Source organism: Silurus aristotelis (assembly GCF_946808225.1).
Source record: "Silurus aristotelis genome assembly, chromosome: 24".
Taxonomy (NCBI): domain Eukaryota; kingdom Metazoa; phylum Chordata; class Actinopteri; order Siluriformes; family Siluridae; genus Silurus; species Silurus aristotelis.
Window position 1 is genome coordinate 9,283,283 of NC_139597.1, and position 26,733 is coordinate 9,310,015.

General features: G+C 38.0%; 2 protein-coding genes across 4 annotated transcripts in view; one reads left to right on the top strand and one right to left on the bottom strand.

The window, feature by feature from the left end:
* The window catches only part of foxp2 (forkhead box P2), a 91,174-nt gene extending 70,853 nt beyond the window's left edge, over window positions 1-20,321 (bottom strand). The window contains exons 1-4 of one of the 3 annotated variants that reach the window (XM_083528197.1): window positions 20,117-20,321; window positions 19,897-20,019; window positions 12,435-12,499; window positions 12,046-12,110 (exon numbers count right to left, since the gene is read on the bottom strand). Coding sequence is in view for 1 of the 3 variants with exons in the window: in XM_083528195.1 (XP_083384321.1) it covers window positions 12,046-12,110; window positions 12,435-12,499; window positions 12,898-12,947 (180 nt within the window). In the remaining 2 variants the exon portion in view is untranslated. Of the gene's footprint in view, window positions 1-12,045; window positions 12,111-12,434; window positions 12,500-12,897; window positions 13,940-19,896 lie in introns of those variants that run through there. The other 2 variants (XM_083528196.1, XM_083528195.1) reach the window with 2 other exon arrangements.
* Window positions 20,322-24,187: 3,866 nt separating this feature from the next.
* Window positions 24,188-26,733, top strand: part of ppp1r3aa (protein phosphatase 1, regulatory subunit 3Aa) — a 5,242-nt gene continuing 2,696 nt past the window's right edge. The window contains exons 1-3 of the mRNA XM_083527777.1: window positions 24,188-25,044; window positions 25,234-25,286; window positions 25,373-25,467. Coding sequence (XP_083383903.1) covers window positions 24,308-25,044; window positions 25,234-25,286; window positions 25,373-25,467 — 885 coding nt within the window. The 5' untranslated portion in view covers window positions 24,188-24,307. The remainder of the gene's footprint in view (window positions 25,045-25,233; window positions 25,287-25,372; window positions 25,468-26,733) is intronic.

Consider the following 26,733-nt stretch of genomic DNA (forward strand, 5'->3'; position numbering starts at 1 on the left):
TTTGTATTTTGTCATATTTTAGGTGTTAATGATTTGTAATTACTTCAAGTAGTTTCGTTTTCACATCATACCGAAGCACATACTTTTGCAGCATTTTTTTTTTATTTCTACATCCACCCACTCACACAACATACATATCAGAAATCAAAAATAAATATTTTAAATTAAACCAACCTTTTGGTGATGTATGATTTTCATTTTCACATCTAAACTCAATCATACTGCATAGCAACACTGTGGACTCCCAATTACATCCAGACACCTACAACTTTTTTTATTCATTATCTTACTTTAGCACAGCAAGGATTATTATTTATTTTTTTAGCCTGCCTAGAAAGATGGAAAAAGGAAGGTTTAAAAAAGTGTCCAGCAGCTGCTGCTGGGCCATCTAAAAGCACATACACCATCCACCTCCCCAAACAAACAGAAGACTCGACTTCAAATACATAGCTGGACTATTAGGTAATCCCTCTTTTGTTTGGATTCACTGAGCCTTGATGGCCAGCCTCCGTCTTCCCCACTGCTGCTGAAGGACTGAAGCCTTAAACTAACACCGTTACTCTGAATGCCAGCATACAAACAGACACACAGTAAATATCAGGATTGCAGAAATACGCAGGTCAGAATTGACGTCAACACCGTTTCTGCTACTTGTTTTGAGCGATCACAAAAGGAGAAAGAGCAGCAGGCAGCTGTACAGGATTCTTTTGTTTAGCCCGGACAAAATCGGGGCTTCCCTTTAGGACATTTAATACTCTGCAGTAGTTCTCTGTAAATTACTTTTAGGAATGTATAAAAGCATTGATAAAGACAGCAATTTGTGTAATATCCCTACTTGTTGCTAAATGTTGACTGCTTTCACTACATAAAGTGAAACCTCAATCTTCTGATATGTAAAACATCATATCCTCTACATTTCCTTCTTCCATTAAAAAAAGGCAAATATTTCATTACCAAGTGATTTTTCTTTTGCAGTAGATTCGACTGAAGACATGCATTCACACATGCAGATATTATAAATGCAAGGATCTTACTATAGGGAGGTGAACTTTTCACACCTTTCAAAGCCACAAAATTGGCTGCTTTTGGGCTTTCTGCAGCTGTTGCTCTGCACTAATGCAAGGCGGTGTCATATGAAAAATATTCTTCTCCCCAAACCACAGAGCTGGTCATTAATGAAATACAGGCTGCACAGTAAGGTCATGCAAAGTCTAAGTTCCAGCAGCCGCGTTTGCTAAAGACAAATCTGCTCCGAAAAAGAACCATGCAACATGAACACAAATCAGATTCCAATCCCAAGGACAGAGAAAAATAAATAAATAGAGCAGGCAAGCGGTGGCCTCTCACATTTTCCCCAGCACTTTGCAAACAACCGTCAACTGCTACTCAGAAACAGTGCGGGTTCACAATGAGAGCAGACTAAACAATCAGATCTCAGCCAAGGCAAACGCTCTGCAACTCTGCACACAGTCACATTACAGGATGTCTCAGTCTAATTGCCAACTATCAAATCTCACAATGGAATCTGTCCATTTGGCCATGGCTTCAACTGTACACCAGATAAAACGTGGTTTAAAAAAGAAAAGTGACAACTTGGTCTAGAATGAGGAGAAAATCAAGCTAAACAAATGTGCGTTTCCAACACAGCTTTGGCTGGAATGCATTCATTTGTTTGCCTTCCTTTCTTTGCCTGTTGTCAGTGGAATGGAAAGAGAGTCAAAGAGCATTTGAAAGAGCATTTAGCAAGCATGTTTCTATGCAGCATTAACCTGTTGAACTTTGAAAAAAAAATAATAATAATAATGAAAAAAAAAGACCTGCAAGTTTATTTGATATTTAAATCAAGTTTAGGCCTGGTAAATTAGATAATATATTACTGTTACAATTAATGGTAACAATAAGTTTTTTTTTTAATATACGCTGGTGTTCACAAATATCTTCTAGATCATAGAACTGTCTTTTAGTATAGTGATATGAACATATCACCTACTTTACCCCTACAGAGAAATGTGTGGGACAGGCTTGCAAATAGCACAGACAGTTTCTGGAAAGGAGAGAAGATACTATGATTGGATCGAGACAAAATAAAACTCAGTGATGATGCCAGGCTAATCGAAGGGTCACTCACTGTGGCAAGTCTAAATCTTCAGGTCCCTAAACCAAAACTTCAAACAACCAAAATACCACCACAGTTATAAAACAGAACAGAATTGCTGGGAATTTAGGGAGATAGAAATCACACACACATGCACACACACACACACACACACACACACACACACACACACACACACACACACACACACACACACACACACACACACATATATATATATGCACGCACAGCCAGACTTACCAACACAGGCACACAAAGGTAGCTGGCCTCAACAGCAGATGGTAAAATTAACATTTCAACAGTTCTTCCCTTTCATGTGGGTCTCGGCAGAACTGCTTTTTATTCTGAAAAAAAAAAAAAGTAAGGGCTAGGGTTTGGAAAGATGCAGGGCTAGAGAAAGCATCTGGAAAATGGGAAGAAGAATATTGGCTTATTGCTCCTGATGGTCCTCCTCCATGAAAAATTAAATAGGTCTGTTTTTGGGTTCCTCTCTGGAGTGCTCTAAGCTGTGTTATGGAAACATCATCTCAGTAATTTATATGTGCAAGAACACCTGGTAATGAAAAAAAAATGCTTTTTAGGTGACTTTAAATCTAGTCTGTTGGCTTTTTCACCCTTCTTTAATCTCCTCGATTTCCCCTTGTTAACTTCTACACAATAGTTACTTGACGCTTTACAAACTTCAGCTTTTATATGAGCAAGTTCAGTAGAACAAAATAATCATTATCTTGAGTTTAATGTTCAAAAAATTTACAAAAGATAGCCGAAGTATTGTTGAAGAAACAATACAATAAGTGAGTGAGGACCTGCCAAGCGCATTTCCACCAAGTGCATTTCCAACAAATATACTAAGAATAAAATCATAAAAATACCAAACTGCCTGACTCATCTGGGCTTGGTGAATGGAGCGTCTGTGTAGAGGCCATTAATTTGGACACAGTTATGGCTAAATTACACATGTTCCACCTCTGTGACATTTTAAATGCAATTAAAAGCTGGTTATGAAAGAGTGCGGACTTCCTTGTGATGAAGGAAATCGCTTTCGTGATTAACATGTAAACGAGCTCATGCTGGCAGAGTAGATTGGGGTTTGAAAACCTCAATTACTTTTGCGTGATTATCTATTTACCAGTACACAGCATTTCATTTTTCATCCCTTCTCAGCCTTCCCAATGTAACACCGCTCTTTTAAACTCCCGCTTTTATTTATGATTAGCTCCGCATTGAAATGTAACTGCAGCAATTTTTTACACTGCTGTTTTGTTTTAAATGCTTGGGAACAAATGTGCCGGCTATACGAGAGTTAAAAGGTAAATGGACCTGTTAAAGTTCATATACTGCTCATTAAGACAACAGCGCTACTCTTCGGCACGATAAAGCTGGAAACGGTTAGTTATTAATGAAATGGTTGCGACTGCAATTTCTTAATTGAACCTCCCAAATGCATTATACATTGGATGAATTAACACCAGTTGAGTAGGAGCCCTTCTGAGTGTGTGAGCTCCTGAAACAGGACTAACCTCAGTCTCACTGCCGGAGCAGACGATTCAGGTTGGAAACTGCCACCTTGGAAACACTTTCCACCCTATTATACTCTGGCGTGCTAATGCAATTATCATTCAAACGCCTGGCAGCATCAGAGGAATCTGATTTAATTCATTTAGGCGGGTGAATAAGCTCAGAACTCAGGATGAAGTACATGTACTCAGAAAATGAAAATCCTAAAACATAGTGTAGTGTACGATTGGGACCAATTTCTTTGATTTTTGTGTACTTCAGCGGTGAAATGAGTAAAATTTCATATCATCTTTGGTATGGTTTGGTATTTTTCGATTGTGTAAAAAAAAAAAAAAAAAAAAAGTGTAATGTTTGTCAACATTAACAGTAAAAGACTACAGTATGCAAATGGAGCCTGTAATAATCACAGTATTTATTGTGTTCTCTAAGCATTCTGGAACTTTTTTTCTATACAAAAAAAAAAAAAAAAAAGTAAAGAAAAAAATATTTTTTTGTTACATGTATGGAGGTCTGTGGCCATAGGACTTCTGATTGGAAGGTTGTGGGATTTGAACTCACAACCTTCCAATCAGAACCACTGAGCAAGGCCATTAACTATAAAAAATAAATAAATAAAAGAAAATGTAAAACTGGGATGACATAACTTCGACAAATTAAGAAACCTATACATTAGGAAAATATGCTTTTTTCCCTTAAAAGAATAAACAACAGCTAATATTGCATGATTTTTCTGCCAGCTCCTTTTTTTTAGGCTGGAAAAGGTTCAAGCCCTGATTGGCAGATCATGCTTCCATGCTGGGTATGACTTGAGCTGCTTGCCCTGGGACACTGGTTGAGAAGTTCCTGCCTTTTCAAGTGCATTCAGCTTACATAAAGCATACCCTGTTGCTGAAGCAAAGAAGGCTGAATAAGAACGAAAGAAGGAAACAGTGCCATCATGTGATGTTTCTGAGCATTCCTAAGTGCATATTTCTTCAGTTTAGGAAACATCTCTGTGAAGTAGGGTGCAATTTTTGCCTTCTTTTACCCAGACAAACCATATGTTTTCAATGCGGACTCGGGTTTGTGGGTAAACCATACCACTGGGAATTAGGCAGGCTCCTAATGAAGTGTAAAGAGCTTGGATCACACATCAGATAGAACTCCAGGTGAAATGCATATGAAGACCATGGTTAACTCCTTAATGATAAAATCTTGAAGTTATATCTTAGAGCATATTATTTATATTCAATATATTAAATATTACCTTTCATCTGTGCTTTTCTACATTTATTTTCAAATACATTATTTTGTGATAGTGTGCGTCTGCTGGTTTACTTTCATAAACTCTTGACTTGCAGGTTGTTATTCAGTTATTCATCTTCCAGCATATTATTCAGCAACTACTATAAATTATTCAGTAACTACAGTGACACCAATTATAAAGTGATGTAGACACAAGAGTGGAGAATATATGGTCAAACAAAGGCACAGATGTGTGAAAGCATGAGATATAAACCCAGGAATAACCATCAGCAGTCAGATTCCATATTGTGCCTACACAATTAATTAAAATTTCGCTAAATACATACTAACTATTAATCTATAAATGGAGAATTGTACTGCTCAGCAATACAGGGAGGTTTTCCAGTTCATTTGAAGGCAAAGCCCCTCCTAGCTTTAAATCTATTGATCTGTGAAACACCCTACTCAAGGGAGGCGATTCACTTAATATTATACATCTAATCAGAAGATGAAGAATGATTATACCATTTGGTAATTAAACATCTTACAAACCATTTAACTGACTGCATGTCAAAAACAGGCCACCTGAGGTCAAAGCGATTGTTTATCATTTTAACGTAGAAAGACACAGTAGTGGGAGAGTGGAAGAGAGAGAGAAAAAAAAGAGATGCACTACATGACAACAGTAAAAAAACAAGTTGATCGTTGTTAGTGGCTACAGCACTAATCCTCTCTGCTGTCAAGGCAATGAAATGAAAACAATTTGAAGAGAAAGAAAGCCATCTTCATGGAAAAGTGGGTAAATTATATATATTTAGAAAGCTCATTAGTCTGCATGAGCATGGTTTCATAAAGAAAAGGTCCAGCCACTGTGAAACAGAGTTATGTCCCTGATTTCCAGTGTGTGTTTGTGTGTGTGTGTGTGTGGCTGGTATGAGTCATTAGTAGAGGCTCTGTGTATTACAGCCTCTGATCCACAACCAGGTGCATGAAATATGCACTAAAAGCCAATTTGCTGTCAAGATTTTAATTTTAATCTTTACTTAAAGCTAATAATTACCCAGTTTAGCAGCTCCAGTTTGTTGTTATGTAGACAGGGAACGTCCCAACTATGAGAGGTTAATGCTATGTGCATGTGTGTGTGTGTGTGTGTGTGTGTGTGTGTGTGTGTGTGTGTGTGTGTGTGTGTGTGTGTGTGTGTCTTCTCATCAAAAAGTGAACATATACATATTCAAGTATTCTGTAAAAACCCTAATTGTCACCTGTCACTATCTACACTTTTTCTATGGGCACGTACAAACGTGTGCACATTTAAACACGCACAGATACAGTCATGAATTTATTCCTGTATTTCCCACAATGCCGTTATTCTTACACTCGGCACAGTCAAAGGGAACAGTGAGCCAGTCAAGTGCTTACAGAATGATAGCTAGTAAACATTGTCATGGGGAAGTGAGCTGGATTAAAGCCTGGTATAGGCATTGAGCAGGGCAGAAAGAGGATAGAAATCCAAACAATGGCAAAATGGAGGCCAGTATCATTCAGTCCAATGTCAGCCATGATGAATATGTGCGAGATTATAGGCACCATTCCATCATTTACATAATGTAAAAACTCCAAGCTCCTCCAACCCCCCCACCCCACCCCAAGCTCCTCAACTATTCACTAAATAAATGAGAAAACTATCAAAGCACTGAAATGTTTGACAAAAGGAGGAGAGAGTGAATTCAGAATGACCTAGTGCTCGCCACAAAGCAGGAACATTCAGGGCCAGCAGACTGAGGAGGAGCTGGTAGAATATTTATTATTGAGGACAATAGTAATGTATTACTGTGTCACCTATACTAGAATTCAGTCCAAAGGAAATCATGTCCAAATTTGAATATGGTCATTCCCTCCAGCAGAGAAAACTCTACAAGAAGGTTTAACACTCAAAATTGAATGTAAATCTTTGGAAAAGAATTAGATTGAAAGGCTTCAAAATGAACAGGGCATTTATTTAAAATAGACAGGTTCAATTTCCAAAACCTTAAAATCTCTACATTAATTCAGCAGACATGCAGTCAAGGTGATGGCTCTATACTTCAGGTGTAATAGGAACGAGAATGTAAAATGTATGTTTTATGATCTGTGTTTATGTTCCTGTATATCAAAAAAAATCTTGGAGCGTATTTTCAGTTTGTAAATAACCATCAATTACTAAACTACAAACACGCATAAGGTAGCGAAGTCAATCTATGTACGTTTCACTTACGTGTAAAAAAAAAACAAAAAAAAAAAAACAGCCTCGCAGCACATTTTGACGTGCCCTGTCATTTAAATGGCCAGAATTACATCAACAGAAAAATATGATTGTGCTCGGAGGCAGCACAATATACTTCAACTAAATTTATGATTGGCATTCCTTGAAAATGGTTTTAAATCAAACCGTTTGCTTTCTCCCAGACTTCTCAAAAAACATTGGACTTCTGAAATTCCTGAACCATAAAAAATTGCTGCGTCCCTCCCTAACTTTAACACCTCTAGAAAACACAGCACACCAGTTTGCTTCATTCTTCAGTTCTCTATGAGCTAATCTCAGATGTGTGTGTGTGTGTGTGTGTGTGTGTGTGTGTGTGTGTGTGTGTGTGTGTGTGTGTGTGTATGTTTCAGATCATTCCAGTTTCTCTCATTGAACTCACATAGGGCAACCTATTTTATTTACTTTATCTTCAATAAAATGGTTCAGTGAACATTAGCAACTTTGAGACATGGGTTTCAATCAGTCCTGTGGCAGCGGCGTCAGTCTGCATTAAAGCCTGTGTGTGTGTGTGTGTGTGTGTGTGTGTGTGTGTGTGTGTGTGTGTGTGTGTGTGTGTGTGTGTGTGTGTGTTGTGTGTGTGTGTGTGTGTGTGTGTGTGTGTGTGTGTGTGTGTGTGTGTAGAAGAGAACTGTGCCTCAGACAGGAGGATGGAAGGAGTGGGGGAGCTGTGAATGAAAGGGACAGAGTGGATACAGCAATGGAGATGGCTTTGGAAAAGGAGTCAAGTGAGAAAGGCTAGAGACTGAGACAGGAAAAGGAATGAGAGAGAGAGAGAGAGAGAGAGAGAGAGAGAGAGAGAGAGAGAGAGAGAGAGAGAGAGAGAGAGAGAGAGAGAGAGAGAGAGAGAGAGAGAGAGAGAGAGAGAGAGAGAGAGAGAGAGAGAGAGAGAAGAAGAGAGAGAGAGAGAGAGAGCAAGAGAGAGAGAGAGGGGTAAAGTTTTCTCCACCTCGACATTCTGGAAGAGCTCATGTACAACAAAACACAGGTGAGTGTCCTGACACTGAGTGATGGCACACAGACCAAACAACTCTGGAGCTTTACATGACATGAAGCTCTAAAACCTGAAATGTTTCTGAAGAAGACAGAAAGACACAGTCTAAACGCGGGAGGAAGTGTGTTTTAAGGAACGGGTTTTCACAGGTGAGCTGGGCCAGAGGACACCATGTCTTTCTTTGCTGCTGAAATGGCATGTTTATGCAGACTGGAATCCTCTCACATGACTCCCCTCTGGCTGCTCCAGTCAACATCACTCCACGAGCCACAGAGTCAGCGAGTGTGACCACACAATTGGCCCGGAGGCACCACTTTTATGTAGGGAGGGGGGTACTGAACTCTTACACTCTCTCTCTCTCTCTCTCTCTCTCTCTCTCTCTCTCTCTCTCTCTTTCTCTCTTTCTCTCTCCCACACACACACACACACACACACATACACACATACACACACACACACGCACGCACAGTAATCAGAAACTCTATTCCATCTGCTTCTAGAGTTTGGACAAAAGTGCACCTATGTCCACATGTCAACTTTCTATAAAGCCTAACTAAACGAGGCAGAGAACGTTTCACAGATACACACTTTCACACCACTCCATCAAGCCAGGTAGGCATGACGCGGTTACATTGTGTAAGCTTGCGGTTTGTGGTCAAATTCCGAGCACTAGTACTTATGTTTACGCTGTATTGTGTTTCACGCCGCAATCAAAATGATCACAGAGAACAAAGCAGTTGGCTTTTTGCTTTCTAGCTTCTGAATGGATGTGACTACAAGCATGCAAACAGAAACATTTCAAAACAGCACTATCAAAGCAATGTGAAATAAAGTCTACTTTCAAATCATATAATGGATATTTCAACAAATGTTTGCAATTCATATTTAATAAATGTTTACACAAAACAAATCAAATTACTTACATGAAGAAAAAAACCATGCGATCCTGAAATGTGAGGACAGAACAAATGAGAGATTGAATTAATTCAATCTAATTTACATTTATATGAATCTTCTTTGTTACCAATTATTCATATAATCTCTCACAGGTCCACAGGAGGCTAAAATCCCTCAAAGCACATGAAAATAAGTTTCCACAAAACCAAGTGAAGCTAACAGCATATTTGTTTTGTGAAATGGTTGTTTTTATATTTATTATATGGTGCTTGCAAAAATAATGTAGGTTTATTTTGGTTCTGATGGAACTGTGTTCTTGACATACTTCCTCTGAATATATAATCTGCTAATTGCCAAGTTGATTAATGAATAAAAGGCTTGAAATTAACTTTGAAGCTCATCAGCCACTGCAGCAAGTTGCTTTCCAAGATTTAGTAACCAATTAGTATTATTACTAACCAAAACATTGCCAACCTCAAGGCAATGCATAAATTACAACCAAATCAGTTAATTTTTTTCTGTGCGACTTCTACAAGGACATGTGTGTCTTTGAGTGTGTGCGGTTTTTAATCCATCACAAATATAAGCCTATATAAGCAAATTCAATATCGACCGGTTTCTGGGTTGTACTAAATGCAGGAGACTTTAGCAAGATGCTTTGGGGATGATTTTAACCAGTGCACCTTGATTTTTTCACCCACCAGCAGTGACTATGTAAACATTTGGACAGACCAATCATGCCAGATATCATGCCAGAATGGCATCACATTTCACAAAATATGTTCAAGGGTTTATAATTTAAGCCAGGGTATAAAAATACCACTGAAAATGTGATTATTTGACTAAAAAAGCAAACATTCAGTACAGATGTGAAAGAGTCTTTGACAAGAGTTTTTCTATGTGTTGTGAGAGTAGGAGTATGAAGAAGGAGGGGGTATGAAGAAAGAAGTGAAAAGGCAGCGCTGGATTAGAAGTCGTAGTGAAGGACACTGAATCTTGGCTCATTCAGCCTGGTGATTAGCATAGCTCCTCACTGGATCAATAACCTCATTGAGTCAGTCTGTCTCCTGCATCAGGAGTGATGGCAGCACAGTGCAGACTCTCTGTTGTAACTCTATTCGAATTTCAACTGTTCATTTCACATTTGTTCTTTTCCTTTACTAAAACACTCTGTTTCTGCCTACTGTCAATACAATACATTAAAAGCTGTGAAGAAAATAAGACCAAATCCCAGTTCTTCAGATTACTAGATTGTGTGCTATTAGCTGCCTTTTAATAGTAGCAAATTCAACTCAAAGTGTAAAATCTGTCTGCAGTGCATAATTTCTTTTTATTTTTATCCCAAAAGGCTTAAATCTATTTGCAGAAAACTCTATGGGCAAGACAAGAAACTGCTTATGTTACAATTTACTCAAAGCATGACTTTATCAGCCCTTAACTAATTGTATTTTAACATGAATATAAGAACTTGGTTGAGCTCCAAAAAAAAAAAAGAAAAAGAAAGAAAAAAAAAATCGAGACAAATCAAAGAAGCAAAGAAAGTTTTAAGAAAAGAGAAACCCCAAATACACGAAGCAATGAGGAAAGACATGAACCTTTGATGACAAGGACTTTTTTTGTCATGGAAAAGGCTTAAGTTTAAAATATTCTGGGTGGCTGTGAAAGGGGGATTGACCACTGACCTGATCCCTAGAGAACTTCTGGTTCTGGGGTTAATAGGGGATAAAGATTAGCTTCATTCCTATCCCATCCACCTACCCTCCAATCCCAAATCAGCCACACAATGACACCTGCCAATAGGGACAGAGCCCGGCTTCTTTGATATCCTTCATCTTCTCTGCTCCAAGTGGCCAGAGCAAAGCTCCGTGGAGGTTACACTCCTCCACGCTAGGGAAAGGAAAGAACTCTCAAAGAGTCATTTGGGAAGGAGATGACAGGCGCTCTACCAGAACATGAAATCAGTTTTCAAAGGCAAGTGTGAGCAAAGCTGTCCATTGGAACAGTCGCCTTCAAACTTGAGTGAGATATATTTAATTGAGGCAGATTTCACAAAGTGTGTGCTTACCCAGTGTAAAGTCAGGGGGCAATTATACTTTTGTTCCTGCCATGATGAGAATAGCTCTGTTCCAAAAGGATACTCGCCAAATTAAAAATCAACGTTCAAATCTCCTGAAGATGTGAACGAGAAAGTTGAGTTCCTTTTAAGTTGTGTGAGGTGATGACTCATGGGATATGATATCCAGCCAAGCCATCCAACCTCACAGCAAGCTTTAATCATGTCTGCAGCTTCCAAAATGCAGAGCTGTGGAGCACGATAGCCACACCAATAGGTTCTTCTTCCGTTACAAAGACCACAGGATTACCACAAGACTTCTCTAATCAAGGTGGCCAGAAAGTGTGCATTAAAATCTGTAAGAAGTTTTAAAAAGGAAATTAAATCATGGCTCTAATATTCAATACTGATCATGGATGAAGAGGTCCACCTTAACTTCTAGTGCCATGTTTGAGGAATAACTGAACATATAACTTAAAATGACCTAATTCAACCTCCCACATAAAATCACATCCTTTCCAGCATGGCTCTAAGCTTTTCTCCATCACTGTCATTGTCTGGCAATGTGTATATCACTATGGGAAGCTATATGGCTGATGATAAACCCACCACTGCTGTTCATTAATCAGCAAGTGAGCAAATTCCTCACACTCCTTCTTCACTGACTTGGTGACAAATTGCTGCTGTTACTGTGGTTTGTTAGAGAGGACTAGAGGATGTGCTCAGACACAGTGTACAATTGCATGAGCTCATTATGTCATTAACATTACAATCTGCAAGAGCGAGTGGTGTTTTAAGAGTTTTCAAGAATTGAAACAAGACACATGAAATGCATGCAGAAGTTGTTTCATTGTTCTGTGCAAAGTCACAGATATTCCCTGGATTGAACGAGTTAAGACAAGATGATCAAGCAAATGATCACAACACGGATTATGTTTACTCACCACTTCTGCCTTGGCTTTAGAGTGCTCAGGTTGTGCAATGTGCAACTGCCATACCAGATCCTGTCCTGAAACAGACAAACACAAGAGGAAATTCACACTCAAACATGGTAACGGTTTACTTTCTCCAATAAACAGTTTCCACATTGTTAAACATTCTCCTTTTCAGCACACACTATGTATATAGCTTCCTATATACACACATACTATATATTACATCCCTGCAGTTAAATTAATTAAAATACAAAACAGGCATAAATGCATGACGTCACATGAGATACCATATGATTTTTATCGACATTTATTGTGGATTAGCCTGGTGTTTCCTCTTTTTCTTTTTTTACGCATAAACTAAAACGTTGAAGACCATGAGAAAAGTTTTGCAAACTTACCTCGAAGGATAAAATGTTCAACTGATGTCCGTCTTTCAAGGGGTGGGTCCAGGTCCACAAACGATCTGTTAAATGAAATAGAAAATATAACATACAATATAAGTATAGTGTAAGAAAGCTAGGTATATTACATTTTTAATAAACTGTAAGAGATTTCTGATAAAAAATCCAGAAAAAAAACATTCAGTATTAAGTGCATAAGTTTAAGATGCGTCACTATTTTAATTCTATTTATCTTTTATGTACGATTTTTTTTGTCATATAAAGTGCATATCATATCTTTAAAGTGCTTTAATGTATAAGGAAAACTGTTTATAGGTTTGCTGACACTAACAGACCAAATATATATATTTTTTAAAGAAATCTGCACACGTGAACTCAGGGTATAGAACACACAAACACGTTTTCTTAACCAAGTGGTCCAGATACCCATGTGATTTTATTTTCTCAGAATTCCACTGACCCTGTAGGCAACCAGCGACTGCTGGATCCTCCGGAATGTGCACTCAGCATTGTACAAAAAGGCAGAAGAGCATTGCTGCAAACAAAATCTGCCAAGTGCAATTACAGTGACTGGGTGGTTTCAGAGACCACTGCTGAGAAACAATTCTATTTAGTATTATGAAAAGTGCTCACTCTATACTAGTGGTTACGTTGTATTTTTTGAGAAACAAGAATGCATAATGCGAGATTATAAAGACATATATTACACACACACACACACACGCACGCACATATATAGACAGTTTTAGACAGTTCGTGGAAATAAACACAAAGGTAAATTCAATGTAACACACACTTGCCACATAACTTTGTGTTGGTTAAACATTGTTTTTGGTAATGTTCCATTCATTTTAAATAGTCTGTGACTTTTCTTAAATAGCACAATTCTTCTGAACTATAAAGGCTCACAATTTAAATCACATGAAATGCTATAGAAATACTATTAGCATGTGTGACCTTAGCATCAAGGGTTTACACAAAGACTCTAAATACTATTAAATTATACATACCCACTCCGTTAGCCATTCATAGCCGCTAATAATGCCAATGTCTGATATTTACTTAAAGCGCTGCACTAAGTCGAGATAAACTATTTCAAATCAAGCATAGGAATACCTCCACATCCCCAATAACATGTTCTGAATATGAAAAGAAGACATTATGCTAACAAGTCAGATTACTGTACACAATCATTTTTATCTTTAAAGTAAATACCATTCCTGTGTTGGGGGGAAAGTCATTGCAATATTTCTGACAGAGGCCAAATGCCCCTTATCTGTGTTAGTCAAGCAATTCAAGGCCTTCGAACAAAGATGGGCCTTCAAACTCCTTCTATTCATCACTGGACGTGTAATTACCCCCAGTTCGCAGTCTAGACGTTACCGCTTTCAGAGTGTTTAAGACCCCTTTTGCAACACGCATGCCGCTTGCGCCCGGCCCTGCGTTAAATCTGCACCAGATAAATTAGCGAAGAATGCAATAAAAAAAGAGCACAATGAAAAGAACTTTATCCTTCCCGCTGCTAAATGAGATTTCTTTGAAATGCAGATCAGTGGTGCTAGATTAGTGAATTTTAGCTGCTGTCAACATCATAACAAAATACAAATGCGATTGTTCGCCTGGTTCTTATCTCCTTGCTTCCATCTGCTGCCTCGTTATTTACTCTCCTTGATTTACTATGCAGATCTAAATAAGACGCATCAAAAGGAGGGCTTACAGCACAATAGCTTCTTAAGCTTCTACATCAAGGTATTTGAGAGCACCGTCACATGAAAAGCCGGCCCATCAAAGGCCCATCCCTAATGAACTTCCATATCAGAGAGGGGTGTATGGCGCTCTAAAGCAGCAACGAGAGGGAGAGGGACGTTAAATCAGAGGACGCAAATGGAAGCAGGAGACTTCCATGGCCCAGGGAGATTAACACCCTGCAGAGACCCTCACTGAAGCCCCAGACAGGCCTGGCCAAGCCAAGCATAAGCATGGCTTCTTGTCTACCATTCCTCTCTTTTGCACATTATCCATGAAATAAAACCCTTGTGTAGGACAGCGTGTGCTCGAGAGTGTACTGAATCAGGCCTGAAGGCAGGAGTGCTGCATGTAACTAATAAAACGCAAACCAGCGCCCAGGACAGACATGGACAGCTTGACACAGCTCCACAATGAGTAATCACAGGGAAAACACATTATTTCCCTGCATGTTCATTGCACGGGACACAAGAGTTCAGGAGACGCTTGATTCTCCTGTCGGTGCCACAATGATGACGGTAATCTTCAAAGCTCAGCCGTAATATTTGGGGAATAACCTCTAATTTCACGCCATATTTGTTGCATCCTGCATACACAGACAGGATTACAACTGAAATCCCACAACTGACACAGGCTGAGGAAGAAGGGGGGCGGAGGTGGGGGGGGGGTACATGAATGTTTGAAGATATCTCTGATGCTCTGAGCTCTGGTTTGAGGTAAGAGAATCAGTTTAGTTTGGGCAATTACCCCCAGAGGCAGAGAGGATGCAGTGCTGGCACATGAGCCTTGGAGCAGGGCCATGGAAGCCCACCAAATGATAAGAGGGCAATAGCGAGAGGGGAAGCAAGGGGCACAGTGTAGGATGTGTGGCAGATACTCATGTACCAGCTTCTGGGCATGTTGCCTGGGCATGTTCCAGCTCCCTAATTCCCCAGTCCTCATATAAAATGTGCAGGGAAATGGTGATGCCTTCTCCAATGGCCTGTTCATTAGAAGGTGCAGAGAAGAATCTGAATGAAAAAAAATGGCATTGAAATTAAGCTGCATCTACTTGGTCAAGCCACTGTTAAACAAGTCACTGTTGTTATTTCTGTGTTTCTTAGCCTTCTCCAATCTGTCCTTTTTTCTCTCTCCCTACAAGTGGGCTCAGTGCCAGTCACATTTGCAACCACGGGGGACTGTTGCCTTTTTTTCTTGTTTAATGAAATGACAAAACAACAGATTTACATATGCAGAAACAGGTGTTGTAACAGGTTTAACTCCTCTTGACCTAAACGGTGTTCAGGGAGAAAGAAAAAAAAAAAAAGGAAAAAAAAAAACCAACAAAAAAACAAAAAAAGTTTATTAGCAACAGCTGCCTGGAAGATATTTAGGCTCTGATGAGCATTCAAGTCTTCACCATCTGCCCTGCTGGTTGCCAAGAGTGACAATCTAAATTAAAACCCACTCATCAAATATTGTAAAAATAAACCATTGTATTGCTGGGGCCATATGCTTTGAGTGGACCTATCAAAGACAAAAGCCTCTCAGGTACATGCTTAGAGTATAATTAACCTTCTACTGAGCATGTGAGCCTCTGCATACGGCGCACAAGCTGACTGAAGACATCCCTGTGCGGAAAACAACGGCTTCTATGTTATCCACATACATTCCTGCATATCCCTGTGTGTATACTCCGGAGTGTGTGTCGTCGGAAAGAGGATGTCATTTCTAGAGGTTTTGAGAATTAACACAGACTCTGAAGCAGTTGCTGCAGGAATCTTAAGTGTGTACAATTCAGCAGCTTATTGTCAGTGGATCAGGGAACAATTTCTAAATTCTCTGTAGTACTTGTCACTATTACATACATTACAATATCTTACAGCATATGTCAAGTTTTATTCGTAGCTTTTAATAAATGACGTTTTTATTTTATTTTATTGATTATTATAATAGCTGGTAAATGAAAAGAAAATACAAGCACAAGCAAAATAAATTAATATGTCAAAGATTCAGAGAAAAAAAACATTTGTCCTGCCCTTCTAAAAGGCAAAGCCAGCATGGAAATGCTTGTTTTCAGTCATGTTTTTATTTAGAGGGATGCAGGAGGTACAAACCTGAGACAGTCATGACCCTGCCGCAGTGTTTGCAACTTGTTCTCAGGCAATGCCAGCAGAAGGCAGCACCATATGCCCCCAGCCCCAAGCACGATGCTCTTTCTGCAGTCTAATACGCCTGTCACAAGACGTAACCATCACAAACCCTGCACTTTTAACATTTTCAAATAAACAGATTTCCCCCTCTTTCCCAGTTTCCATTTGGGGGGGGGAAATCTCATTTGGCTTCACTGTTTTATTATAAATTATTCACCATGTATTCAAATTGGAAGCAACACCTTGGTGTTTACTCACTGATATTATTTTTTCATTAGCACTTTTTTTAATGACCAAACACGGTTTTTATGAGATTATAAATCTAGCCGTAGCAATAAACCACACACTGTCAAACAGCACAACAAAAAAGGTCATTTCTTCCTCGGGCACTCTCTCTTTCTCTTTTCTCTCAAAGCTGCCTCGCTGTTTACTATACAGTTGGGCCACAGATGAGCGTGGGCTGAGCACAGTTGACCTTGCTGTTTGGCATAAATGACACGCTGCCACCAAATCTTTTATTGTGTTTCAGATTCCTGAAAACAAGACCTTCTCCGTTACACCATCATTTTGTCACCTTTGGGACACCTTCACAAGACAAACATAAGCAGAACAAGTCATGGCTGATTTCCTTCTAACCTACAGCTGATTTTATGCAAATAATACATGAATAAAGACAAGAATAAAGACTGGCCGGAAAAATAGATGCCTGAAAAATAGGTTTCAATAACATTGGGTTGTGTGTGTTTTTCACAAGAGAAGGTGACTGTTTTAAGTGTACCTTTAAAAATTATTTCAGGTTCATAATTAGACCTTTAAGAAACTGTTAGTTATAGCAAAGCTGTAAAGATAAAAGATATAAAAATCTACTAAGGATTTAGTGTACCACCCCAGTGAGAAGGAAGGATAAAGTTTAGTGTATTATGTGCCTCGTAACTGAAAGGAAAAGAACAACTTTTTATTTAAGGTTAAGGCACAGCTTCAAGAATTGAATTTGTAAAGGGTGTTTCTCGACTATCTAATCACTACGTCCAAACAGCAGTTAGAATGTGGAAAGATTTGGGTCATCTGTCCAAACCGCAGTTACTAAGAAGCACGGAGATGGAATTGTTCCTTTACTCTGCCTCTAGTCAAACAACACATTGGACACAGAGAACCGAGACTGCAATCCACGTTTAGTCCATATCCTCTGACCCCACCCAAGGAAGCTTTTTTTCCTGGCCAGGAGTCATGGTATTTTTTCTGATCGGGCTTAATAGGATGGTGACCCAGAGTGTGACTAAAAAAGCCTCAGCTCTCTCAGGCTCTTAGTGAAGCACACAAAACGCCATTACGATGATGTGGATAATTATGGTGCACGAGGGCCTCTTAACATGCACCACAGTCTTTTATCTGAAAAAGTCAATCTCTCCTGGTCTGACAGGTAGCAACACATGATCCTGGTAAACAAATACTTTTACACAGCACAGAAGTGCCATTAAAGGCCAGAACTGTCAACACAAATTCCATTTTTTACTGGAGGAGGAAGGGAAAAAGGAAAGGGGAACAAACTTGATCACCTCTGGTTGCCTTAACTTGCATGGAGGTTGTCATGGAAACGTTTCTGTGAAGTTAATATAGACAAAAACAGGAGGCTTTCAAGCGTAATTTTTTGACCCTGTTTAGGAGATAGCAGGCAGTGCAAAGTTTTTCCAAAACAGTATGACACTTCGAGTTCGAGTGAGCAGGGAAACTTTAAGTTGCCACTGACAAATAAAGAACAATGTCTCTCAAAGCATGATGATGGATGAAACTAGGAACAGTTCAAGCAAAGAATTTATTGGATTAAAAAAAATCACTGCGCTGACTTTTTCAAGCTGAACAAATAAATCCCGGTCATGTGTTTCATTATTCAAGTACCAAACAGCGCAGATATGGATCTGTACATAACCCCAGTGCCAGTCAAATCAAGCCCTAATTTTGACAAATGACTGTAACTTATCACAATGCATGCGAATTAATGCACAGAGCACATGCATTTTCCTATCATCTCAACACACGAGCCGGCCGTGATGGATGGTGTAATCTGGAGATGTATGCAAAATGCCAGGGCTGACTGCGAGTTTGGACGCCGGTCACGGGTCAGCCCCCATCAAGCCATCACTCCGGCACAGGCAGGCACTGGGACAGAGATAATTAAAATCACCTGGAGAAAGCTGCATGAGACTTAACAAAGGGCTGGGCTTCAGATTACACAGCGGGCTTGGAGGCGGTAAGGTGCGTTCTGCCAAATATTACTACTGCCATTACTGGCGCTTTGAAGCGGCCATGTGTTGAGTGATGAAATGGCGCGAGACACACCTGCACCTCACCTGCACAGCTGCCAGACAGCAAACGCAAAATCCCAAACTAACACCGAGGTGAAAGCCTGAAAACAAATCACAGGTCACCACCAGAGTTATGCTACTACACACCTTGTCAGCAATAAAAAAAAAAAAGATTTCATCCACCCTATTGATTTAGGTGCCGATCTTCTTTACACACTGAGCCATTAAATGAGTGTGTGGTGTAAGACGAGTGCTGTCCTTTATATCACCTGCACCATTAACACCCGGCTTTAACTTACTATCACTACACATAGTGGGGACATTTCACCAGGACCGTGGGACGGCAAACGAGCAAACACGGTAAGACATTAATAATAATAATAATAATAATAATAATAATAATAATAATAATAATAATAACAATAATAATTTACATTTAAGTTAATAGACATTTATTTTACTTTTAGAAAAAGTACAACAAGAATTCATGCAGAAAGAAACAAAGATGAAAATTCGGTCTATATAAGATAATTACAGAAAATGAAAGATTTAAAAGTTTCTGCAAAAGCAGCTAAACAATAGTCATTTGTTAGAAAGTTGTGCATAAACAATATGATTATAAATTATGTCAGTTTTACTTTTACTCAAGTATCATTTAAATATTACAGCTGTAATGAACTAGTTACACATTTGGTATTATTTATTTTATATTATTTAATCAATTATTGTAGTATCATTTTATTTTATTTGGAAAATGACTAGCCTTTGTATTAAAACAATGAATCCTCATCAGGCGGTGATCAGGACTGTATCAAGACTGGGAGTAAATATAAACACTCACTTACTTTCCTAATTCTTTTGCATTTCAATAGTAAGTTGAGCACTTTTTTTAAATAAATGTATTGTTTATTCTTTAAGTTGTAAACAACGTGATAGTTATTGAGTGTTTAAAATAAAGAAGGCAGGAAAAGCGGACTGCTAAACATGAGCACTTTCCCTGACCTCAGTCTTTACCCTGGAAGCTCCTAAGCAACACGAGCAGCCGACCGACAAGCAGCGCGAGCGTGTGTTTGTGTGTGCGCGCGCGTGTTTGTCCAAAACAACAAATAAACATTTCGGACAAAACAAATAAACACTGCGGACAACAAAATCCGTTAGTTTTGTAAAAAAAAGAAAAGAAAAGAAAACCTTTACAGAGACGCGGTAACTGTTTCTCCCGAAGCGCTACAAAGTGAAACTCCGAGTCACGAACAGCAGCAGAGCGAGAAACAAACTCACCAAACACACGCGTGCGTGTTTCTGTGCGCGCGTGTGTGTGTGGGGGGGTTTCCTTCACACTGGAGAGACAAGAAGAGCTGTGCGGAAGTCACCAAAAAGAAAATCAGCCAGTTTTAGGGTTTCCTTAAAAAAATACAAATAAAATTAAATAAATAAATAATAATAAAAAAAACAGCAACAAAAAGCAGCGGTATTCCTCCGCTCGAAGATGCACGCGCACCGGCGCTCCTGTGTGTGTGAGTCTGTGTCTCTGTCCGCTCAGTGCTGCCGGTGTTACTGACGCTATCGGCCCCCAAACAGCTCCACACTCACTGCCGCTACGATGCTCTCTCTTTCACACACACACACACACACACACACACACGACGCGATGCGATGCGATACGATGCGAAGCTGCGCCTTGTTTTTTTCCCCTTAACACACCGGGCTTGTATACTCCGCCAGGTCTATTTAGGGGACTAGCTTATTAGAAATGCGGCCCCCGGGGAGGGGGGTGGGGGGAGGCAGCGCGCGCGGAGTTACAATTATTGTTTTTTTTTTTTTTTTTTTGAGTTGACCCTCGTGCAACGTCACGTCCACCTGCCGTAAACAAAACACAAACAAAAAAAAAACAACTCAAGGGAAACTTTTTTTTTATTTTTAGAAAGTCATGTAAAGTTGTGCAAAGTGCACCGGTGCTGCTTCTCCTCCTGCGACCCTTATCCTCATCAATAGAAGGAAAAAAAAAGAAAAATGAGAGATACAATTTCTGCACAAAAAAGTTGTTCTGAGAAAGAAAAACTGCTTTTGCATATGTGATCTATTATACGACTTGGTTTAAAAATTTTTTTTGTGTTTTTGTTTTTTAAAGATATTTTAATACCTATAGTGCCTGATTTAGACCTGTCAAAGTCGAACCTGAACGTGTACCTTATCATCAAACATTGAGCAATCATACAACATTTAGTGCCGTTTCTGTTTCACCACAGGTCTCCGGGTTAAAATGACATTTTAAACAATTAAAACAATTAACACACCCAACCTGTTATTATAATCAGTGCTGGATATCTTAATTGCCGTTGCCCGTGTGTGTTGGGGGGAGAGGGGGGTTTTGGCGTTTTGCGCTTTTATTTATTTTCCGTGTGAATTATTGAACGCGTTTCTATTGAAAGTAAAACAAAAGCCCGAAGTTTTCCAATAAGAGCGACGAGCGCGCGACTAATCGCAGGTTAAGTCCCCGACGTTGAGATGTTGACCGACATGAGAATTTGATATAAATTATTCAGGAACGTTTTCTGAATAAAATCCCACCAAAACAAATTTCCTCACGCAATCATTTGTATAAGAAATCTGACGACACACCATGTCAATCTCCACACATCCTTCACACACACACACACACACACCCCAACCAGGTTTAACTCAGACTTATACTGCAGTTTAATGTAAATAGTTTGGGTTGTTATAATGATAGATTGATGAGAATATCAATAATGATTGTTTTTATTTTGGAGTATTTAAAAACAAAATTTCACACACAAGCTGAATATAGTTATAAATGTGCACAAAAGTATACCGGAGAGGCCACAATAACATGAACACCAGCGAGTGTGTAGCTTTTTTTTTACGGATTTAATACTGCATTTGATTACAAAAAAACTATAAAAATAAAAACACAAAAGAATGAATAATATTTTGCATATGTCACAATGTTTTATAATATATATATATATATATATATATATATATATATATATATATATATATATATATATATATATATATATATCATAATAATAAAAAAACATGAAATGTATTCATTTATTTCTGCAATTCGTCTAACTTAAAATAGACCAATATCATAACAAATAAAAACAAAATCATAACTCCGCAAGAAATTGTTTGTGTTGTATTTGATGTAAATAAATATTGGTCATTTTAATGCATTTGATCATATTTCTGCTAATAACAGTGTAGACATTTGCCGAGGACTGGTTACGCTGTAAGAAAATATGTAGATGCGGGGAAAAAGCGAATATTTGATATTTGCTGCCACCTAGCGGATGTAAAACTGCACTTGCATATTCATGAAGATTGAGTTTAAAGACATATATGTAGTGGCACAGCGCCGACCTGTGGTTAATATGAGATATGCGTTTTCTCGATCTTGGGAGTTTGTGCTGTTTTTTTAATTTCTTTTTTTTGTGAACGTGGTAAAATAAATTCACAGGTTTAACTGGTCATTTTAATTGTATGGGTTTAAACAGAACCTCTATTAATTCAAAACATACAGGCATTTAGATGATGTCATGCTAAAAATTATGTGTTTTCTCGTTTGAAAATAAAAAATTAACACAGATTATCGTACAACAGTTATTGCACACATTAAAGTAATATTCATGAAATAAAATCTGAGGTATTTTTTTCAGGGTTCATAAGCTGCAAAATTTTTAAGAACTCCTTGATGGATGTGACATATAGTAAAGCAAATAGAGAGCATCACTGCACAAAATGCATTTCAATTGAATTGTTAGTCATGTTACTGTGTAAACTGCCTCCAGAGAAATATAACTAATTAGTAATTAATAGTTGTGTGATAGCTAGACTAGTAATGATAGCTAGATAGAAAAGGTATGGAATTGTTTGAGATTAGTTGTTGAAACTGAGGTGCTGAAAATACTATTTTTTGCTACTACTGCTACACCAGGTGCTAATATGTTCAGAAAGTGGTAGCAAAGCAATTACTGTCTAATAAGGCTAATCACTAGTGTGACAAAAAACCCTGCAACACACACAAAAAAAAAATCTCTCAGCATAGGGAAGTCATAGACTGCGATAAGCAATCCACTGATCAAAAAGCTATGTAGATACAGAAAGAGGTAGCAAGATGTAAGACTTTGCACAGTTATAATCAAGATGTTTATTTCACTCCTCACCTACAGTGTCATATCCATCCATTTCCTTTTTCCTTTCTGGAACTGGGTAGTACTTTTTAATCAGTGGTGGTAAAAACGACCAAATACTCAAGGAAACAAGTGTTATTGATACTCGAATGCGGTTCCTGTACTACAGAATAGCATGTAAAAGCTTGTATAGCTTTGTAGCAAGATACAATAGACACTATTTCATTGCATATAATTTATCAAATTTTGTTGAGAATGAAAGTAAATGATTTATGATTCATAAACATAAAAAGACATCAACCTCAAATCACACACTCATTTTAGTTATCGAGTATAATGCATTTCCTTTCACAAAGAAACCAGGGAAGAGTGGTATTAGCTTAAGACAACACCTTTATACCCAATCTCTCAAATGTTAGCTAGTGTGATACATAGAATGATGCAAACTAATGCTAGTTTCTAGTTTAACAGCTGTCACAATACAAACCTAGAAAAAAACAAAAGCTGCTAAGGTTTAGATTGATTTGGTATTTAGATCAACTAATTGAAGTTACCTGATAGCTTTAGAAATATAAAATAATAAAACAACAGTGATGTAGTGTTTTAAAAAAGTAGTGTAGACAGTTATTTTATTGTAATTTATAAAAATTCTGCAACATGATCATTGAAATCATTGATCATAGAATTAAACAAAACTGAAAAGACAGCTACAAATATAGTACCAATGGTATTATATTAGTAGTATATTGTATTTAATAACAAGTTTATTGTTAGAGGCTCTTCATTATATAATCTGCCACATACATCACACCATATGCTATAGGTAAGTTTTTAATTGTGAAACCTTTTACAATGTGACAAGCGGTAATTGTAAAATATTGCCGTAATATCACAGTATAAAAGATATAGTAACAAATTAATTACCTTAATAACAAAAACATAAGCAGAAAATTAAAACCTTGCTAAAGAAACGAAGCAATGTTCATGTACACAAGAACTATAATAATAATAATAATAATTATTATTATTTTTTTTTATTAATATTTTATTTATTTTTTTACTTTTGCAGAGAAAAGTGTGATACTGTCTTTTTTTTAAAACAGCTAAAGCAATATTGTAATTTTTGTGAAAGAAAAGAGTATATAATAAACCATTTTCTATATCTCTATTATCATTATCTATCTACATATTATAATTGAGGTTATTCCACCATCTTAAAAATATATCAAATGTATCATAATTTGCTCTCTAGAAGTCTCTATAATCTTCTCCATCAGACTAGGTCACAAGGGCACCTGCTATATCAGGTTATTGTCTGTAGAGGGTAGACAAGCATTCGTAAAAGAGGTTCATGGGTAGTGAAACTATTTTTAGGCCTGGCTCAGAGCAGAGCATAGTGTTTGGCTGCAACCTGAGTGGGTATATGTAGTCGCAGTGTGTGGAATATCAGTGGACTGGAACTTCCCTGCCTTGCCTGTCTCTCAGTTGTACACCGTGCAGGAAAATTGGTTAAAGAGCCTGGACCGGCCATGGCTACCTGTTACACTGAGCCTCCGGCACTCAGTGCCTATGAACAAGGTGAAGATGAGGAAGAGAAAGATCCAAAATCCCCACAAAGGAGCTCAAGTGATGAGTCTGATGAGTCTGAACCTGAGCCACCACTGGCTTCTGTGGTGCGAAGAAAGGTTTCTTTTGCAGATGCCTTCGGCTTGGACTTGGTTTCCGTTAAGGAGTTTGATAACAGAGTTGAGAGTGCTGAAGGTAGAGAGGGAGAAGAGCTCCACCTGTCCTGCATCTTCAGAGTCCCAGACTCGGATGAAGATTTGAAACTCCGGCTTCAGCAGAACAAGCTGGAGCTGGAGAGGATTGAGCTTCTGCCTGGGTCCACCACCATCCGTGGTACTGTCCGTGTACTTAACCTCTCATATCACAAAGTTGTTTATGTACGCACCACTTTGGATGGCTGGCAAAGCCACTTTGACAAGCAAGCTGAGTATATTCCTGGATCCAGCGATGGAGAGACAGACCGCTTCTCCTTCCTGCTCACTCTAATGCCTCCTTTTTCAACTGAAGGGGTGCGGATGGAGTTCTGCCTCTGCTATGAAACATCCAATGGAATTTTTTGGGTCAATAATGGTGGTATGAACTATGTGCTGTTCTGCCATAAAAGAGGAGAAAGAGCACTGAAAGAGAATGAGGAAGGGAAAGAAAGGGACACAGAAGAGAACAATCAAAAGGGAAAAAAGAGCTGCTTGAAAGTTATCAGGTAAGAAAAAGATGCTTTTGTAGTTACTCTAATTACCGATATTTATTCAGATAAAGGTCTGTCAAATATGCAATATAATTTTTTTTATTAATCTATGCAGTGCTGCTAATTATGTTTATAGGAGACTGAAGGGTTTTTAGACATAAGACTATAATAGAGTGTGATTTCTTCAACTCCATATGTTTACAGAAAGGGGAGTAGCGTTGAGTCAAAATCCATGGACATGAGCAGTGAACTCTCAGGTGGGATCCAGAAAAAAACACTTGATAGAAAAACGTAATCAATTTTAAATGCAAGTCTGATAAAGGCATTCTTTTTTTTTTTTTAGAACAAGAGTCACCTAGGTGTGTAGAGAATAAAAAAGAGAAAACTCAGCAGGAAGCAGAAAGTCGATCAACACTGAAGGAGAGCTACAAAACTTTGGTAAGGTCAATCAGATTTTCTTCAAGGTTGACTCACATAGTATTATATGACACAACGACACGCATGTCAATATAGTAACAATGCGGGGCATTCAGGGATTGAATGCACTTTAAAGGCATTGTATTTGGCCAGTGTACAGTTTTTAGCATTTTTTTTTTTTTTACTAAATACCTGGTTATTACATTTTTAATTTAAAATGTGTAACATAGATAATGTGCAATACATTCCTTATTAATACATTGCTTCGCATATGTCTGTCATATATATATATATATATATATATATATATATATATATATATATATATATATATATATATATATATATATATATATATATATATATATATATACACACACACACATAAATTGAATTTAGGTCAGTCAATTCAGAAAATAAGCACACCACAAAATTATAGCACGTTTTAAAATCATGGAACTGAAGTAGCTTAGAAGTAAAGTTTTAAGAGAAAGATTAAAAGAGCCACAGTTGGGCTCTAAAGCATGGCCATTAATCCTTCAATCCCCTCAACTGTAAATTGCTTTGGGTAAAGGCATCAGTCCAATGAATAAATGTAAATTCAAATTGTAAATGTAAATGAAACCTTACTTAGGAAACTTGCATGTGTATTATATTGACTTTGTCCTGCTGCTTTAATATTAAGTGTGTTTAAAGTTATATTGAGCATTAAATCTACAAATAACTATAATCATAAAAAGTGTGCAACAATTTGCCGTATAGCATTTTCAGCTCAAGCTCATTTTAAGAAGTGAACATGTTTTGGCTCCAGAATTAAAATGTCTGAGATTTGGAGAGCTTGCAGTATGTCTCAGCTCAAAGGGTACAGTGCGCCTGACTGAGCAAAAACAGAAACATGATGCACAGAATAATATAGTGCCCGTAAGCCCTTAAATGCACAGAATGTAAATCTAGTAATGTTGCTATGATAGAGAAACATTATCTTGTAAACCTAGAAAGATCTGTATGAATAAATTAGTTTGTTTATTAGTTATTAATTTTATATTCCAAGACATGTAGCTGAAGCACACAAGATTATCATTAGCCTTTCTTGTATTTCTGGTTTATTATTCCACTTAATATGTTTCCAGTTATATAACTGGATTATTCTTTTGAAGTTCTACTGGTATCATGGACATTTTATACAGAATGTACACCAGTGAAGAAACTGGACAGCAACTTTACTTGGTTCATTATCCAGACAACTAAGCTAGCTAGGTAATATGTGTAAGTTTGCCAAGTTATATT